Here is a 21,545-nt window from a genome sequence, read left to right as displayed (position 1 = left end):
CTTTATTCCCGTATTTTTGAATAAAAATAAGGAATTTACAATTTAAAAAAAAAAAATTACACTGAAAAAAAAAGTTAATTTGATTCAAATAATCGTTTACCATATATTATTATAAAATAAATATTTATACTTGAACCAAATAATTTTCTGACCAAAAGATAATTGAAATTGAATAAACTGTATTTGAACAAATAATTTTTGTATTGGAAAAAATACCATTTAATTGTCTCGAATAATAAGTATATTTATATTATATAATAAATAAATATTTACACTTGAATGAAATAATTTTTATTTGGATTATATAAACTGTATTGGAATCAATAATTTTTGTACACCCAGAGAAATGCTCTCAACAAAATAAATATTTATTTGATTTAAATATATTTTTATTTGATTTAAATAAATTTTTATTTGATTTACCTAAATATATTTTTATTTGATTTAAATATAAATTTTTATTTGATTTACCTAAATAAATTTTTATTTGATTTAAATAAATTTTTATTTGATTTACCTAAATAAATTTTTATTTCATTTAAATAAATTTTTATTTCATTTAAAAAAAATTTTATTCACGCCAAATAAATAGACAAGTAGACTGTGTGAGACAAATATATACGTTTATTTAACTCAAATATATTATAATTGGTTCAAATAAAACATTTCTCTGGGGTGTATATTTAAAACAAGTACCATTTAATTGACTCAAATAAAAATTATTTGGTTTAAGTATAAATATTTATTTGAAAATAATCAAGTAACCGATTATTTAAGTCAAATAAATTTTTGTTCAGTGTAGCCAAACTGAAAGTGAAAATACATTCAATTTTTAATATTTTGAATCAATAAATGAATATTATAAATTAAAACTTTTTTAAAATATAAAAAAAAGGAAAAAAATAAATAAAAATCGAAAAATGAACACAGATAAAAACACACGATGTTTCAGTGCATTGCAGATGAAAATACAATTTAATAGCATGTTTACAAGAAATAACTTAATCTCTACCTGGATTATTATCTTTTTTTTTTTTCTTCTTTTTAAATGAAATCTCATCTATATTGCCATTAACTGATAGGAAAGTAGGCCTTTTTACTTTGTTTTACTTTTTTTTTTTTTTAATTTAAAAAAAAAAAATTTTTTTTTTTTTGCTCAAAGAAAAATTATCCGCCGCATCTCTAAGAAATATATTGTAAGTTTCATCATAAATACAATACTGATAACAATATATGAATCAGTGATAATAGTTTCTTATCAAAATTGTAAATCGCTTTAAATAGAAAATATCGAAGATAATTAAAAGATTTGTTATTTTAGTCTGTGCGGTGGAAACCTCGTCTCGATATAATTAATTACAAATTATTAATAAAAAAAAAAAAAATTTTCTCTCTATTTATAACAAGTGAATTATTATCATAACAATGAAAGTGTCAATATTTTTAGTAATGTTGATATTGATATTTTTTTATTTTTCGGAAATTAGAAGCCATGGAATGTTAATGCAACCGGTGAATAGGGGGAGTGCCTGGAGAGAAGGATTTAGTACCCCTATTAATTATGATGATAATGCTAATTATTGTGGAGGATTTAGTGTAGGTTTCTTTTTATTTTACTTTTAACTGACTTGATAATTAATAAAATAGAAAAATTATTTTTTTAAATTTATATTTATATAATATTTTTGTAAAAAATTATTTTTTAATTTTTGGATGAAAAATAAAAAAATTATTTTATAAATTATAAATAAATAATATAATAGAATAAGCAAATAATAAAATATAATAAATAAAATAATAAATGATAAAATAAACATATACCATAAATAATGAAATAAACTAAATATAAATTTTAATTCATATAAGGTTCAATATGCAGTAAATAATGGAAAATGTGGTCTTTGCGGAGATAATTATGCAATTAAGCGACCGAGACCTAATGAAAATAATGGTTACTATGGAAAAGGTGTTATTGTTAAAAGGTATATTGTTTTTGAAAAAATTATTTTCATTTTATCAAAAAAATTTATTAATTATTATTTAATCAAGAAATAAATTCTTAATAATTAGGAATTTAATATATTTATTTATTTATTATAAATACCTAAATTATTTATATTACATAAGTAATGATAAATAAATAATAATAAATATAGTTTTTGTTTGTTAATTTCGCAATAAATTATTTTTTACAAAACCATATACTGTAAATATTTTTGTGAATTTTTTTTTTTAAATTCTCATATGTGTTACTTTTTTTTTTTGGAATGTTGTATATATATACATTTAATTAACATAAACTTGCGATAAGTAAAATGTCACAATTTAAACGAAACTAGAACACTTTTGAATTCAATTTGTACAGCACTATATGGTGCGAAAATTAACAACTTTATATCTCTTTAGTCATGACTGAGAAAATTTTTCCAAAAATATTCATTTAAAATGAAATCAATTAAATTATTTATTTATAATATTTATATTAGGGTCAGAATTCGTGAAATCAGCACAGAAAAGAAAAAATATTTTTATTTAAATCGAAATATAGAAAAAACAGTTCTATTAGACCACAGAAATGTTTCTACCAAGCGAAAAAAAAAATATAATTATTTACTTACTTATCAGCGCATCCAGATTTTATTTTCCGATTTTTCGTTTTATTATTCTTCATTCTATAGTAAATTAAAAAAAATTAAATATAAAAAAAACCATCTCCTACACCGAGAAAAAAGAGTTCTTTGATTCAATGAAATCAGTTTCTTTGACAAATTTTTCTTTGATATAAAGAAAATTTATTTGTTTCAAAGAAATTATCTTGGATGCAAAAAAATTTGTATTATTATTATTTGCGTTTCATGCAGACTAAAAATTAAAAAAAAAACAACAAAATACTGCTGTTGTTTTGTTGTACGCTTTTCGATATTAGGAAGATTACAAGCATTACACCCAGAGAAAAGATTTCTATGATTTAAAGAAACTAGTTTCTTTGACTTGTTTTCTTTCATTGAAAATAAAATTTTCTTTGAAACAAAAAAAAAGCTTCTTTCATTCAAACAAAATTTCTTTGATTCAAACAAATTTTCTTTGAATGAAAGAAATTTGTGCATTAAATCGAAAAAATTCTAACATTGATATAGGATCAAAGAAAAATTTATTTGAATAACTTTCGATTTAAAAAAAAATATTTTTTATTTTCTGTGCTGATTTCACGAATTCTGACCCATTAATAATATTTATTTCAAATTTATAAAGGGACAAATATATTTTATTCAAATAATTTTGAATATTATCAAATAAATATTTACTTGAATCAAATAATTTTTATACAAATTAAATTAATTATATTTAAATTAATAATTTCTGTATTTAAAACAAATAGGTATTACTATTTAATTGACTCAAATAATAATTATTAAATTGTACAAATAAATATTTATTTGATAATAAATCAATTAACTAAAAAATTTATTTTCATAATAAAATTATAAAATAGATATTTTCATTTGTGTATTACTGAAAAAATATTCCTTCCCAGATGGGAATCGAACCCCGCACACAATATATTTTACCAGTGGAGCACTTTAACCACTGAGCTATTAGGACATAATTAACGAAAAATCATTTTTTAAATAAAGAATTATTAATAAAATGTTGAAGAAATGAAAATAAATAATTATAAATAAAAAAAAATAATAATAAATATAAAAATCGCAAATTATTTTAATTGTATAAAATATGAAATTAAATTTTTTTTTTTTTTTTTTTTTTTTTTTTTTTGAATCATTTCAGATACCAAGCAGGAGATAAAATTGAATTAATTGTTCGAATCACTGCCAATCATATTGGATATTTTCAATTTGCAATTTGTCCATTGAAAAATACAAAAGACATTGAGACTGAGGCATGCTTTAAAAAATATCCAATAATTTTAATGAACAACAAAGATAGATATATGGTGCCTGTGGGATTAGTTGGATTAATCAAAATAAAAGCATATCTACCAAAAAATCTCACCTGTGAACATTGTGTTTTACGATGGCATTATAGAGCCGGAAATAATTGGGGAATTTGTAAAAATGGCAAAGGTGCATTGGGTTGCGGTAGTCAAGAAACATTTCGAACTTGTTCCGATATTGCAATTGATCCTTAATAACAATTTTCTCAATAAATTTATTTTATGTATAATAAAAAAAATTGTATTTATTTTCAATTTCCACAAACCTAGATAGTAATAATAATAATAAAAATTATAATAATAATAATAATAATAATAATAATAATAATAATAATAATAAAAATTATAATAATAATAATAATAATAATAATGATAGAAAAATAATAATTTGTTCGAGTTTCTAATAATATAATTTGTTTTTTTTTTTATAAACAAAATCAGCTTTAAATTGTTCTTCCCTTTTTTCGCCTGGTGGGAAGCAACCCGTCATTCACGCATGTAATATGAAAACCAGTTTTTGCTAATTTGGATTGATAAAATTTTTAAAATAGAATTTTTTTCCTTTTTATAGTAATTATACAAGATTAATTATTTTTCTATCGAAAATTGACTACTGGCGGAGCAATGGCATGGCACTTGTACCGGTACTGCGCCAGTTGTGAAGTTTGACAATTTTTTGACGAGGGTTTATAACATCCAATTTATAATTTATCGATACCTATTTTGTAATTATAATACATTATTGCAGAATCTTATAAATTTAATCATTTTTCAATTTTTTCAACACATGAAGAAGAATAATAATGAAAATATAATTTAATTAATTTTATAAGAATATAACAGTAAACTGCTTTCGAATCATTGATTTCACTTATGAAATTCTGTATACATACATATATATATATATCTATATACAATGATCAATTGTACTCCCACTCAAAAAATTTTCTAAAATATTTATTATTGCAAAATTGAGACTTTTGTTTGAAATTTTCAAATTAGATCCATTCCAAACGAGAAGATTATTCATTGCATATTTAAGAAAAAAAAAAATTGTTACACGTCTGTCTGTATAATATTTAAGCACATATTATATACTTGCGTATTATGCGGATCTTCGACACACTTTCACCATGTGTATTCACTTTACCTCTATATATATATCCAAAACTTCATCCAAATGAGATTTTCAAAGAAATTTGTAAATTAATTTATTTATATTTATTCTATTTTTAAACGCCTGCGTTAATTTAGAAAGTAGGAAATTATGAAATTCAATAAAAAAAAAATACAATTTTTCATTAATGAAAAATTTTAGTTTAGTAATTTAAAATTTTGGTTTTAAAAATTATTTTTCACTATTTTATTTTTTTTTTTCCTTTGTCTCTTGCTATTTATTCATCACGAACAATTTATTCCAATCGCCCCTTAAAAAAAAAAAAGTGTAAACTATTAAAAACAAAAAAAAAAAAATAATAAATACTAGTTACGTTTAGAGGGTATTGATGTGAATTTAAAGAAGAGGTGGACGTATTATATTGTCGCAAAAGACTTTCAAAAGTCATTGTAATGCAAGTGGCGTTTAAATTCCCTAACAAGTCTAACGGAAAATACCAATACATGACTAATAGCTATTTCTATAAATGCCAATCAAAATAAAATTCTCATATCCAAAATCATTTAATTTAATTGAAATAAAAATTTATTTTTTAAATATATATATATATAGGAGCATTTTCCAAAAAAAAAAATTACTTTACCCTCAGTCGGTAAGGTAGATTTCTAAGTCGGTAATTCATTACATTTAGCATTTTCAAAAAAAAAAACTTTATCAGTTTATCATCAGTCGGTAAGGTAGATTTCTAGGTCGGTAATTCTTCATATATTAGCATTTTCCAAATTTTCTGAAAACGCCAAATTTTTATTTGTCCGAAATTGCAAATGGTCGAATAAACAATTGACAGAATGATTTCGGCGCGATGTTTAAAATTCACCAATCATAAAGTTATGTTACGAAAATATCGTGATTAGTCGATTTTAAAAATCACGACGAAATTTTTTCTGTCGATTGTTTGTTCGGTCATTTACAATTTCGGACAAATAAAAATTCTTTAAAAAAAGAAATTCTGACAAGAATGTTTATTCGAAAAATGAAAATTCTTCTAAAAAATAACTATATCTAATAAAAATTGTTGAAAATGAAAATTCTTGATGATTTTTATGGGATAATCACACGCCCCAAAATTTTTATTTAAATCAAATAAAATTTTTTTAAAACAAATAAATATTTATTTCACTCTGGAGACATATATATATATATATAATTTCTCTGGGTGTAAATAAAGTCAATTAATGAGTTTTCTAATTCTTCTATATTATACAACACATATATAAGTGGAAAGTATAAGTGCGACAGGAAGAAAAAAAAATTTAATGACAAAACTAGATGGAAATGTACCAGATAGAGAAATGCAAAAAGAAAAAAAAGTCGCTGATATATTATATATATATATACGAACGAGTATAGAGAGACTTAGCTGATCCTCTCGCTTTTCTCCTTAAAGATTTCTTGGAGTCAAACTTAGACAAGGACGGTCACCCAGGGGTTTTATACCGGGTGCTTCTCTTCAAAAATATGTACAGCAAAACTAATTGACAATTATAAGTGAAAAAAAGGAAACTATTTTTTTTCATTTGAAAAAATTCTTGCGAAATATTTTCCTAAAATATTTTTCTTTTTCCGTTTTCCAAAAAAAAGTTTCCATATTCTATTATTATGTATTACATTCAAAATAATCAATTTTTCGGATCAATTTATATTAATTTGTATGACGAAAAAAATTTCAAGGATTTAAAAATTATTTTTTTTTTTCAAAGGATTCTCCTTGCTCTGTCTCTTTTTTTTTTTCTCTCTCTCTCTCTCTCTCCTTTTTTTGGAGCATCCTTCTTGAGGTTTCACAAATCGGTGTATAGAAACCCATCTGGGCATAACGATAGATCGTTATGGGTCTAGTGAAATTTTGAAAGGAATCCCCCGACAGGTGCAAAGGTGCACCTATATACAGGTATCTTTTGGTATCAAGGACATGTTTTTTTTTATCCCTTAAAAAAAGTAATTGCAAAACTCTCAAATATTTTTTTTTTTTTTTAATTAGGAATCATAAAAAATGGATTTTGATTTAAATTTTAGTTTAACAAAATAGAGTCGCGGTATCAAAACTACGCAAAATTTTTCGAAAAAAAAAAAATATTAGATTGAATAAAACATAAATTTTACATTAACAACATAAACAAATTTTTACATTCTATTTTTACTTTTATTTTCATTATTTTTAATTTTTCTTTAATTGCTTTTTTATAAAAAAAATTGATAAATAAAACAACAAAGTGAAAAAAACAAAAATTTTCAATGTTCAAAATAATAAACAAAAAAAAAATTTTAATGTAACGGTTACTATGGAAACGGTTATCATGAAAATGGTTGCTATGGTAACAGTTATCATAGAAACGGTTACTATGGAAACGCTAACAAAATGCGAAAAAATTTTAACTCCAAATAGGAAAAAAAAAATTTAGTTAAACTAAAATTCCATTATTTAAAAAATCTTAAATAATGAAATTTTATTTTTTCGCCACTATAATATTTTTGTTATATTAAATATAATATAATAAGTACCCGCACAACATTTATATATATTTATTTGAATTATTTAACATGACTCGACTTTCTTTCTTTCTTTTCTCGTTATTATTATATATATATATATTTAATATCAAAAAATATTTTATAATTAATTTTTTCTGACTTTTAAGATTCGAAAAACGATGAGAACTAATTTTTTAACTTCCTAATTTTTTTTTCAAGATCTACAAAGAAAAGTCAAGATATGTAATATAATTTACAATATCTATAATATGCGATGATTCATGATATGTTAACAATAAGAAGGATAAGTATCTTTGACAATAACAGTAAAAAAAAAAAAAAAAAACCCTTCTTTAAATTCTTCTTTTTTTTCATGGGGCGTGTAAAAAAAGGGCCAAAACTATTTTCTACAGCTTCCTAAAAACCCTCAAAGATTCCAGGTAAACCCACTAATTCTCGTCTTTCGACACTTAAACGTATTTCATCTTGGAATTTCATTGCTGTTCCAAGATGATGTCATTCTGGACCATCCGGTTCGGTTATAACTTTACTCATGGAATTTTAAGGCTCATATAATTATTAATGGGAAATTTTTATTTTTACCAAAAAAGATTATTACGTTATTTTATTGATTAAATTTTTAGCAGGAAATTAAATTTTGCTTTCTGAGATTGTAATAATAATAATTTTTTTTTAAACAAAAAAACAATTGTTATTATTATTATTATAATATAATAATAATATTTTATAATATTTTATAATATAATAATAATATTTTATAATATTTTATAATATTGATAAGAAATATTTTGAAAAAATTTTTCGCGTACAACAAAAGGATAATTGGAGAAATCATATTATATTGTTGAAATATAATTAAAGATTATATTAGTGTTGCATTATAAAAGTTCATTACACTTTTCAATTATGTAACTGCTAATAATAGGTATGACTCTTTATAAAAGGAGGAGCTGAAACGCACAATAGGAAAAAAAAAAAAAGTTAAGTGAAAGCATTCGTTATCTTTGTTTTTTTCTGGTAGTACTTTTTTTTTATTCGGTTTTTATATGAAAGCAAAGATGATTCTATTTTCCTATATATTATAAGTATATAAATATAAACATATGTGTGCGGCTCCTTTATAAATGAGTCATCAGAAATTTCATTCAAGAAATTTGTTATTCAAAAGATAAATTTTATTAATGAAATAGGTACTTGTCAAAAAAAAAAAAGAGGGAAAAAAAACCTACGCTAACGCCGAGGCTAACGCTATATTACAATCAGAAAAATCTTTTATTTCCGTTTATTTGAGACAAATAAAAATTTATTTGAATCGAATAAAAATATATTTTTGTCTTTTCTCAGTGAGTCTGACTTTCTGTTTGATTGAAATAAAAAATTTAATTTAACACAAAATTTATTTCAGTGGAAATAAAATTTTATTTAGCAAAAAAAATTTAATTTAAACCAAATTAAATTAATTTGATATAAATAAATATTTATTTATTTTATAAAATTTAAAAAATAAGAAATCCATATACATATATATATGTATAAATATTATATACAAATGTCGAATGAAAAAAAAATGAACTTATTATATTCGTCGCACACCTATTGTGTCAAAATAATAAATAATGCTTACTACTTATTTAACTGGGACACGAAATTTATATTTGGAAACAAATTTTGAATGATTATGCGCATTATATATAGTCCTACAACAATTGACAAATTATTTAATCAATATACATATAGAAATATGTAAAAATTTAATATATAAGTTAGAAGTATATAATACAATGCTATAAATAGAAATGTCTTTTTGATTACGCTATTATTTAAATGGAATTTATTGATTTTCCCCCGCGCCACAAAAACATATATAAATATTATCTTTTCTCTTTAAAACACTATATACAAAATGTGTCGTGTATAAAATTGATTAGACAAACTATGTAACCCTCTTTCCGCACATATATACTGAATCAATAAATCCATAAATAAACATCACATATTTTCATTAAATCAATATAACATAGGGTGTACAATATATATGAATATAGTTTTTCTTTGATATACCTGCTTTGTACGACAAGTATAAATATATATGTATATACAAAAGTGACGTATGCTTAAAAGAATCTGAATTTCCATACATAACGAGAAAAAAAAAGAGTATAGAGATCATGGTGTAATCTATAATTTCTGCATATTTTATCACTATATTGCACCTAGAGAAAATATATATTTTGTCTCAGAACAAAATAAATATTTATTTATTTCAAATAAATTTTTTATTTGAGTTAAATAAAAATTTTATTTAGCTAAGTAAAATTTTATTTGTACTAAATAAATTTTTTTATTTAAAAAAAAACAAATAAAAAGTTACTTACACTCATAGAGAAAAGGTATATTTGTCTCCGAGCCTACTATAACTGATTTATTTGTTGCAAATATATTTTATTTTATTTCAATAAAAAAATTTAATTGAGCCAAAAAAATTTATTTATGACAAATAAAATTTTTATTTACGCCAAATAAATAAGTTGGTAGGCTCTGAGACATATATACGTTATTATTTAACTCCAAGGAGAAAAAGGAATAAAGTAACTTTTACTATTTTTAAAGTAAAATCTGAACTATCTGCAGTTTTTGTGCATTTCTGTCAATTTTTACTCCAGAAATAGTAAAATTTACTCCGAAAATTAAAAAAAATATTATACGGGAAAAAAATATTTACTTGGAACAGCGATAAGTTTCACTGAAACAGCTATATATGTTTCACAAAAACAGAGAAAGTTTTCCCTATTTTAGATAAACATATATAGCTGTTATAGATAAAGATTTTTTTCCCGTGTATACTATATATATATACGGAATTGTCGTCAAGCTTTAAACTTCGTAGGTGAAGGTCCTTGGGATCTCCCTTTCACGTCCCTTTGATTACTGATTATTCATTATCTAGTATGAAACACTTGCTTTCAGCCACTAAATCCAAAACGACACTAATCAACGAATTTCTTCATTGTATTTTCCTAAATTATTCATTATCTAGTATGAAACACTTGCTTTCAGCCACTAAATCCAAAACGAAACTAATCACACTCAACTAATTTCTTCTTCAATAACCTTATATATGTATTTTTCAAAATTATTCATTATCTAGTATGAAAAAATTGCTTTCTCATTTGAGGCAGCTGCTGTACCAAAATTTTTCCAGTATTAATTTTTTTTTATAATTTTGAAATCCAATGAAAGTATATATCATGAATAGCCAGTCAATCGGTTTTTATCCAAATTAAAAAATTCTTCATAATTCAACAAAAAAAAAAAAATTCTTTCCGTATAATTCCGAATCAATTCGTTTTATTCTGCAACTAAATTTTAATCCTTTTGAATCCTGAATAATTTCTTTTCGAATCAATCAAAAGCTTTAATTTAAATTATGAAATATTTCGAATAAATCCGAAACGACTCGTTTTCAAGCCAATAGGATTGATTCCGAATGAAATAGGATTCAAAGGGATTAAAATTTAGTTACAGAATAAAACGAATTGATAACGAAAAAGAAAAAAATTAGAATTCAGGTTCAAAATGAAACGGATTAATTTGTAATGATCGGGAATGTATTTTTTTTTTGTTGAGTTGGGATAAAAACTTGGTTCGGAACGGAGTTTCTCGAAATAATATTTATTATAACTATTTGAAATTTAATCCAAAACTTTCGTTATTTAAATTTGAATTAGTAAAAATGTTTACTATATTTAAATTAGTGACTCACTTTTTGCTCTAGAATTAGTAGTTGAATTTTACTAATTATTAGAATGAAAAAATTATATTCTAGATTTAAGAATTTCTTCTTTTGACGCCAAGAATATATTATACTTATTGTAAGAATATTTCCAACTTACGAATATTCTTGGCTCCTATTTAAGAAGAAATTCTTAAATCTAGAATATAATTTTTTCATTGTAGTAATACAATGAAATTTTAACTGATAATTAAGTAAAATTCCACTAATTCAGAAACAAAAAGTGAGTCACTAATTCAAATTAGTAAACATTTTTACTAATTCAGATTTAGAAAGAGAAAATGCTTGCAAATTCCAATATAGTATTCCGTAAATTGAATAACACAAAAAGGCAAATTTAGGAATGAATGAAACCTTCTGAGAGAGAGAGACAGATCGTTTTTCCCATCGCAGGTGAAAAATCATGCGGCATTCAACATTTGATGTTCGCATATAATTATATATATATATATGTGGTTCCACCCACAAAGTTATGAAGCTCTTCCCAGGATTTCTTATGTCTATGTATACCAATACATAAATACATGAAAGGTCTGAGCAGTTCTCGCAGGTAAGGTCCATTCTAACCACCCAGTAGATGCGGAGTCTGCCCCAGCAAGGTGAGTTGTATATACCTAGAGAGAGAGAGAGAATTCCCTGGGCCCGGTTCGACCGTCGAAGGAGAGGAGGAATGAAAGGCAGCAACAGCAGCAACCAGCAAACCAGCAGCAATAACAACAGCAGCCAAGAAGGTAGAATCCCGCTCACTGGCGCATTTTACCTCGGGCCTCGGCACGGTCCGCATTCGGAAACTCTCCCCTATTTCAAACCTTCAGGAACGCATACTTTCTCCATTATTTCAATTTTTGTTTTTTCTTTTAGTGATAAATTGTGTTTTGTGTAAGGGCTGTTTTCTCCATTTGAAAAAAAATTATTTTTTAAAATCAAACGTAAAGAAAACAGTCCGAAGTAATCATCAGAAGTGTTGCTAGGGTAACAAAACGAACGCACGACTAGGCGCGATTATTCGCGCTGGTCGCGAGAAGAAGGCGAGTGTGTGTGTGTCTTTATTCAAAGTGAACTTTATGACCTGTGGTGAGTGCGACGACACAACAACGGCCAAGTGCTGAGGTGGTGTTTGTGCATGAGAATAATGCGGTAGGATCATGAGGATTCAGGAAAGATGGTTTTTGAACGCAGTGGTGGCTGTTTGCTTCCTAGGCGCGGTTTTCTGTGCCACGGACGCGAACACATGGACCACGACACCCGGTAAGATTTTTTTTTTTTTTTTTTGTTAACTTTCCATACGGAGGTTATATACTCAAAGCGTCAGAAATTTTTTTGAAATATGGAAATTTTTTTTTTTTTTTTAGAAATTTTATCTAGAAATTTTAACCTTATTGAAAATAAGGATAATAATAAAAAAAAAATTTCTTATATAAAATGTCACAATTACTGATTCTACAAAAATAGAATTCATTTTAAATTATTTTATAAATAAAAAATTGTTTTTATTAAAAAAAAAAGATAAATTTTTATTTATCTATCACTGCGATAATAATGACATTTATTTTCAAAGGTTACCTTTTATTTTACATGAAAATAGTTATTCTTTTATTTTTGTATTACACTTTTTCGCATCAATAAAATACACATTTTTTTTATTATAATTCTGAAATATTAAATTATGTTATATATTTTCTAATGCACTGAATTACGCGAAAAGCAATTTAATAACGAAAAGAAATAGACTACCATGCGCGTTTTCTATAATTAATTATCTCGTTAAATGTTCCATTACTTATTGCTATTATATATATATGTATACACATCTCCATAATATATAATAATTGATGCAACTATATTAAATTAGATATTAACTAATAATCAATAAAAAAAAATTATATAAATGAAATAAATTATCAAAAATAATTATCCAACTTTTCTCTATAAAATATTTCAGTAATTTTAATTGACATTTTTCTTTGAATAAATTGTCGCACATAACGGGGGAAAAAAAAATTAGTGGTCAATTAATTCTTTTTTTTTTAATTAATTAATTAAACATTAATTAAAAGCAAAAATAATTGATACTACAAATTGTTTTCAAAATAAATAGAAATTCGGTAAGAAAATATTATATGTATTTACTAACAATTGTAATTCAATAACAATTATTAGTAATTTATATTTAATTTCTCAATAATAATTTTCTAATTAATTAATAATAATTTGAAATATATTGTAATTATACATAATTAAATATAATTAATATTAGTAATAATTATTATTAATTAAGTAATAATATTTTTAATATTAAATTTTAATATTAATAAATATTAGTTATTAATATTATTATAAATAAATATTATTTATTAATTACCGAATTAATTATTATTATTAGTAAACAATTAGTAGCACAAATAAATTAAGAAAGTAATGTCCAGTTTGGAAAGTAATTTCTATTTTTGAAAGTAGTACTGTATAAATAATTTTAAAGGAAGGAAACAATTTGCGGGTAGAGTAAAAATGTAAATTTAAAAGGAAGTTGTCGATAAAAAAAAATATATATGTATATAAATAAACAACAAAGTGAAACAAAACTTGAAAGACTAAACTATATATATACAAAACCTAATAAATTTTGCATTGAATGCTTAAATTTAAATTTAGAATCGCGCAGGCTTCACTTAATAAATATGCAAATTTTATACTATGCAGAATTTTCGAATGATTTACTGTATAGAAAAAAAATAAGAAAAAAAAAAGGGAAGGGGATTACTGCGAATCTCGTCTCAAGTCCTTTAATCTTGTCCTACTTTTTAAATAATCTGTTCCACTAATCCTATATATATATATATGCATTATATATATATTTATCGTCGCCTAAGGCCCTTCAAGGCCCCGATTCTTTTTTTTATTTTCATTTACTTCTTTAAAAAAAAAAAAAAAACGAAATCTTCTCTTACCGAAAAAAATATCAAATTTCTTTAATTAAAATAAATTTTATTTTAAATCACTCGCAAAGAAAATATTTTTAAATTCTAAACAATTTTTATAAAAATAATAATTTACTCACATATTCTATACGCCAATTATATCACCTTACGACCTTGAACTGTAACATAAATATAAAAATTAAAATTTTATTTTCAAAAAAACTACTTAATTTTATTATTTAATATAGAAATTTCACTGCCTATTATAACATTGCCATATATAGTTAATTTAAATTTATTCTCCATAATTAGCAGACACTTAAGATCTGATTTATTATTCTTTTATTTTTTTACTACATTTTTTAAATATAAATTTTTTATATGAAATTAAAAAAATTATTTTTTGACTATCATAATTATTTTTATAGTTCTCAAGAATTAGTATCATGTTGCATCATTTATCGAATGTCGTAATTAATACATATCCCTAATGCCAAGGATAGGAAAATAATTTATTCAACTATATATTAAACGAGAATTATATAAATAATCATTTGAGAAGATTTTGTAATTGCGTTTCAGAAAATTAAAAAAGAAAATTTGATACATAATAGAAGAAATAAAAATTAAATCGGATTTTGACAACAATATAAGAAGATTATTATGATAATTTAATTACAAATCTGCGCTTACATTAGATAAATACTAAAAATACATTTTTTTTTTAAACTTTAAAAATGTAATTGAAATTTTTTTTTAATTTCCAAAAAAAAAATATATGATTATATAATTTTTTTCTCCTTTTCTAATTGACAAATTTGAAAACAGCATCCAATGAGATTGTTATGCGCCCCTAGAGTCTTTAACCTCAACGAACTCACGCACTTGCAATCCTCCCTCCTCCCACCACTTCGCCCTTAAAAGCCCTTTCCCTTGGCAATGTATTTCTTTCTCACTCATACGGCGCAGCACACGCGGATTTTACGCAGATTCTTTCGCGCCAATCACGCACGAAGGATAAGGCTTCTCTCTTGGCAATAGCCAGATACTTATTCAGCAACACCTGAGAGCTGCAGAGTTCTGCATTCTCAATTTCTCTTCTGGAATTCCCAAGCTCCATATAGGTCCTGAAATTACAACTCTATATACGGAAAATATTTATCATTTCTGCATTTTTATTAATTTTTTATAGAAAATGCAGAACTTTTCAAAAATTTATACACCGACGCCACAACATATAAAGAATTTTTAAATTCTTAAAAAGAATTAAAGTTTACATGCAAATATTCAATAATAATAATAATAATCCGTTGTTTAATTTTTTTGACCTATGAGAAAAATATGCTATTGAATCAAATGATTTTTATACCTTTAGCAGAAATGCTTTTTACAAATTCTGTAGCATATGATTTAAAATCAATGATTTTTATGTCTTTAGCAGAAATGCTAAAACAAACAGAATTTTTGACAAAAGCATAAAAATTATTGATTCAAAAACATATGCTACAGAATCTCTACAATATTTTAAAAATTCTATAGCATATGCTTCAAAATCAATGATTTTTATGCCTTTAGCAGAAATGCTGTTTACAAATTTTTATTCCTTTGGCAGAAATTCTGTTTGTTTTAGAATTTCTGCTAAAGGCATAAAAATCATTGATTCTGAAGCAATATGCTATAGAATTTATTGTACAGATTCTGTAGCATATGCTTTTGAATCAATAAGTTTTATGCCTTTGGCAGAAATTCTTTTTGTTTTAACATTTCTGCTAAAGGCATAAAAATCATTGATTCTGAAGCATATGCTATAGAATTTATTGTACAGATTCTATAGCATGTGCTTCAGAATCAATAATTTTTATGCCTTTAGCAGAAATGCTAAAACAAACAGAATTTCTGCCAAAGGAATAAAAATTTGTAAACAGCAATTTCTGTTAAAGGCATAAAAATCATTGATTTTGAATGATGCTCAAGTCCGCAACGTTTTCAAAAACGAAAAATTAAAATAGAATTATTTTTTCATGTCAATTTATCTCTAATTTTGATTTGCACAAATTTTCAAGAAATTAATACTTTTATAAAAACCAGTTACCCCCGAATAACTTTAATTTTAACCCAAAGTAATAGATATTGTCTAATTATTTTTTCGTTTTCGTTTATAAAAACGTTGCGGACTTCAGCATCATGATTTTGAAGCATATGCTATAGAATTTGTAAAATATTGTATAGATTCTGTAGCATATGCTTTTAAATCAATAATTTTTATGCCTTTGGCAGAAATTCTGTTTGATTAGACGTAATGAGAAGAAAAAAAATTAAAGTTAACGAAACATTTTGGTTACACGGAGAAAACTGAATTGTATATTATATATACTTACTGAATCTGTAACTAACAAATTTTTGTTTGATCGCTACAACAAATCTGTATTGCACTAACAATACAGATTTGTTACTACAATAAATTTTTAGTTGTTATAACAAAATTTTTATTGTTTCTTACAACAAATTTGTATTGTTATACCAAAATTGTTAGAATTACAAAAGAATTTGTTACTACAATATAGATTTGTTGTAACGATCAAACAAAATTTATTAGTTTCACAGGTTTATGAGGTAGAATTTATTTTTCTCCGTCTAATATGTAAAATTCTCTACGAGAAAACATTGAAGGCAAAAAATTTAGATTATGTTTAGTGATAGTTTTAGCTCGGTTCATTTTTAATTATGTAAAATCAAAATCATACTAAATATTTTCGATCTAATAAAGTCATATAAATATCAGTGGTTTGTATTAATTGATCCTTTTTGTGTATTTACAAAACCAAAAATCGCAAACATCTAAAAATTTTTGCCTCTAAGATCCTTTTTGTCGTGGAGCGTCGTAACCAAATTTTCTTGTTTCAACAGTTTAGGTTGTTCCACTCAAAATATAGTTGGTACAAACTTTGGTTACAACAAAATTCCTTTATTTTTCTTATTTGGTTACGTCAACCATTTGCAATTATCCCAAAGTTTAGTCGAAACAACCAAACTTTGAAACAACTGAAAATTTGTCAACGCAACAAAAATGCTTATTGGTATTAACCAAAATTGTTTTGTCAACTCAAACTTTTTTGCTTTAGTGTATAAATTTCAAAATCATCTAAAAACTTTATCTTTATCTATTTTCAATGGAAATAATAAGAAATAAACGAAATGCTAAAGGGACATTATAAACAGGTATAAATATATATATATATATATATATATTCGAGTTGTCTAAGAATTTTTCTTCTCTAAGACTAACTATATAACGGCTGTGTCGAAGTACTACAAGGGGCCTTATAAGTTCCAATGGAGAAGGGGAAAGAACAAGTTCGTAACGCGAAGCATTATAGTGCCCACTACTAAACTATACATATATATACACATACAGAACTATAGCTGACCCTATGCGCAGATATTATGCCTCGGATGAGTTCATCCAGAAATAAAAATCATAAACCATACCTTATGATTATCACATGGAAAGTTCTTCTTCTTCTTCTTCTTCTTCTACTTCTACTTTACTATATCACATAATATTACATGAAAATATATTACAATAATTACATTATTCGTCAATTATATATAGAATGCAGAATATATATTTGAGGAAAGGAAATCGAAAGATCATATAGGTCGTTTCATTAGAAAACATTACGATGATTAGACTTTTAAAATGTCCTTTTAGTATTTGCTAAATACAATTTTTAAAACCCTAATTGTAAGAAATATGAAAGTCGATAATATGATCAACGATTGGAAATCAAATTTTTTTCAGACGCAAAATTATATGATTTATTACTATCTAAAACTTTTTACTTTGGCCTTGGGTCCAAAATAAATTGTTCAAAATTTATGTTAGAAAAATCTGTAATTTTTAATATTTTAACGAAGCAAATATGAATTAACCAGTATTGAAATTTAATATACATTTAGAAATTACTTTTTAATTGAATCTAATTAGTTAACATTAAATTTAATGATAAATTTAATAAAATTGTTTTAAATTTAATATGAAAATTTCAATACTGGTTATGCTTATCTGCTTAGAAACATAATTATCTAGTATTGTTTTCAGTAGCTTTATTGATAAAAATTTCCTTATAGGTTGAATCATATATATGTCAAAAACCCGATCTAATAAATTGCATATACATACAAGCCCACTTTTCATTATACTCATTTGAATATGAATTTTAGTTCCAGATCAAAATCCACATACACGATACAGTTCGTAGACTTCTATTGAGTCTATATAACAGAGGCGGGAATGTTAGACAATTTATGACACTCTGTATTTCCACTGTGTAATTTTCTTGTAACACTAAGTGTAACCAATAATTAATCTCCTGCTTTACTTTCCTTTATTTCTTCCTTACGGATTTTCAATTGAGACATTTAAAAATTTCTAAACTCTTCTCATACAAAAATTACCTATATATATAATACCATCCTTAAAACAACAAAATTAATGAGGCGTATGATATTGGCCCATAAAAATGATTAAAATTTTCATTTTAAAAAATTTTATTAGATTAATTATTCTTTTAGCCGAATTTTCATTTTTTACATCAAAATTAGAGAGAAATTTCTTTTTAAACTAATTTTTACATAAGAAAATTTTTAGATAGCAAATTTTTATTTAGCAGAATTCTTACGCCGAAATTTTATTTGTCCGAAATTGCAAATCGAACAAACGATTTCGACGCGATTTTTAAAATTCACCAATCACAATTTTCTTGTCAATTTTATTGATTGGTGAATTTTTGAAATACCGCGCCGAAATCGATTGTTCAGTCATTTGCAATTTCGGACAAATAAAATTTCGGCGTTTTTGAGAATTCTACCAAATAAAAATTACCTAAAAATTCTAACTAATGATTTTTAATGGAATAATTATGCGCGCCACAAAACTATATATAATTATTCTGATTAAAATTCCTCGCAAATTATAATTTCAAACTCTGTCCCATAAATCTCAATAATAGAATGCAGCCGTTTGATTTGTGATTTTTATATTATAAAAGACCGCTAGTGTGATAAGTATTCTCTCCCTCTAAAGAAGAAGAGACGATTTCATATAATATGAAATGGAACAACAAGGACACGCGAGCAGACCCTGGAATAAGAATGCAAGGATTGGAATTTATTCACTTTCGTTTCTTTCCCTTTTGTTGTGTTCCTTCTTTTTTTTCTCATTTTGTTTTGCTTTACTTCTTCTTTTTTTTCTACTATATATATATATATATATATATTCGTTTTCTTCTTATATTAAATAACCGATGCCTCTTCTAGCGAGAACACATTCCATCCTTACTGACGTGACCACAAAACAAGTTAGAATAACCTCCATACAAAAGTATATCCACCATCCGGCTCTAAAAACGGGAACACGAGAGCAGAAACCGGCGCGAACTTTCTTTCAATTATTGCGCAATGGATTAGCCGTAGGACGTTTGTCGAATGATTAATCTAATTTTTTTTTTTTTTTTTACTCACAGGCAATCCCCCTACTGTGTTGCAATGTATAAAAGATAGCAAAGGAAAAGTCATTCAAAAAGAGAACCCTCTCTTGTCTGGGCACCTCTTCAATGATCTTGCAATTTATTTTCACTTTTAACGATCGCATAACTTTTGGCGTTCTCAAGTTTCGTGTTCTATATAATATGCTCAATTTCAGTAGTATAGGCATTCTTAAAATCCTTTTTAATACGTATTATTTAATAGATTAGAAGGAAAAATTCTTCTAGAATTCTTCTTTTTAATTTAGATTTTTGCCTATAATATAAATCCGTTGTTTAATTTTTTTGCCCTATGAGAAAAATATGCTATTGAATCAATGATTTTTTAATGCCTTTAGCAGAAATGCTAAAACAAACAGAATTTCTTTCAAAGGCATAAAAATTATTGATTCAAAAACATATGCTATAGAATCTATGCAATATTTTACAAATTATATAACATATGCTACAAAATCAATGATTTTTATGCCTTAAACAGAAATTGCTGTTTACAAATTTTTATTCCCTTGGCAGAAATTCTGTTTGTTTTAGCATTTCTGCTAAAGGCATAAAAATCATTGATTCTGAAGCAATATGCTATAGAATTTATTGTACAGATTCTGTAGCATATGCTTTTGAATCAATAATTTTTATGCCTTTGGCAGAAATTCTTTTTGTTTTAACATTTCTGCTAAAGGCATAAAAATCATTGATTCTGAAGCATATGCTATAGAATTTATTGTACGGATTATGTAGCATATGTTTTTGAATCAATAATATTTATGCCTTTAGCAGAAACGCTAAAACAAACAGAATTTTCTGCCAAATAAGGCATAAAAATTATTGATTCAAAAACATATGCTACAGAATCTATACAATATTTTAAAAATTCTATAGCATATGCTTCAAAATCAATGATTTTTATGCCTTTAACAGAAATTGCTGTTTACAAATTTTTATTCCTTTGGCAGAAATTCTGTTTGTTTTAGAATTTCTGCTAAAGGTTTTATAAAAATCATTGATTCTGAAGCATATATGCTATAGAATTTATTGTACAGATTCTGTAGCATATATGCTTTTGAATCAATAATTTTTATACCTTTGACAGAAATGCTGTTAATAGCATATTTTTAATGCATCTTTAGGTTTGAAGAAACATTTATATTGCATATTTCTGCAACAAATCGTTTTTGATTGTTCCAAGTAAATTTTTTAGTTGGCTTGACAAAATTTTGCTTATCCCTACCTAAAATTTTGCAAAAAGATAACATTTTTTCTAGTGGGCAAACAAAAAAACTTCTGTATCAAAAATGGCTTACGGTACTGTAAATCTCTGATAATTTCTGGTACGATTTTTTCTTTTTGAAGTAAACCAAAAATTTTACCAACTTTTTAACATACGGCAAATTAGAACAAACAGATTTTATTTTCCTCTGAGCATTTAATGAATTTATTTTTGCGAATAAATGAAAATAAAATTAAGGAGGTCAAATCTTGACGACCACCCGGTATATACAATTTACGATCGCGAGTCGTCGCCATCTTCAAACCGAGGTTCACGATCTCACCTGTCTCACTCTATTCTTCCTTCCCTCCTTATTTTCTATCTGTCTTCTTCGTCCTTTGTCTCTCTCTCTCTTTTTTTCTCCCTCTCTTTCCTTCTCTCTTTCGCATTCATCTTGGCCCT

General features: G+C 24.8%; 2 protein-coding genes and 1 long non-coding RNA gene across 4 annotated transcripts in view; 2 read left to right on the top strand and 1 right to left on the bottom strand.

Moving 5' to 3' along the window:
* Positions 1 to 1,297: 1,297 nt before the first annotated feature.
* Positions 1,298 to 4,194, top strand: LOC127284916 (uncharacterized). The gene is made up of 3 exons (XM_051310636.1): positions 1,298 to 1,596; positions 1,867 to 1,982; positions 3,790 to 4,194. The coding sequence occupies exons 1-3, from the start codon at positions 1,426 to 1,428 to the stop codon at positions 4,148 to 4,150; spliced, it is 648 nt and encodes a 215-aa protein (XP_051166593.1). The 5' UTR covers positions 1,298 to 1,425; the 3' UTR covers positions 4,151 to 4,194.
* Positions 4,195 to 12,038: 7,844 nt separating this feature from the next.
* The window catches only part of LOC127284893 (putative epidermal cell surface receptor), a 44,563-nt gene continuing 35,056 nt past the window's right edge, over positions 12,039 to 21,545 (top strand). The window contains exon 1 of one of the 2 annotated variants that reach the window (XM_051310607.1): positions 12,039 to 12,663. In XM_051310607.1, the coding sequence (XP_051166564.1) occupies positions 12,561 to 12,663 (103 nt within the window). In that variant the 5' untranslated portion in view covers positions 12,039 to 12,560. The remainder of the gene's footprint in view (positions 12,664 to 21,545) is intronic. The other variant, XM_051310606.1, reaches the window with a different exon arrangement.
* Positions 14,469 to 21,545, bottom strand: part of LOC127284927 (uncharacterized) — a 39,411-nt gene continuing 32,334 nt past the window's right edge. The window contains exon 3 of the long non-coding RNA XR_007843543.1: positions 14,469 to 14,512. This is a non-coding gene — a long non-coding RNA (uncharacterized LOC127284927). The remainder of the gene's footprint in view (positions 14,513 to 21,545) is intronic.

This window comes from Leptopilina boulardi, unplaced genomic scaffold (genome assembly GCF_019393585.1).
Source record: "Leptopilina boulardi isolate dan_hultmark-lab unplaced genomic scaffold, ZJU_Lbou_2.1 LbouV2_327, whole genome shotgun sequence".
Classification (NCBI taxonomy): domain Eukaryota; kingdom Metazoa; phylum Arthropoda; class Insecta; order Hymenoptera; family Figitidae; genus Leptopilina; species Leptopilina boulardi.
Note: the sequence above shows the minus strand (reverse complement) of the source record. Positions and strands in the feature narration are given on the sequence as shown.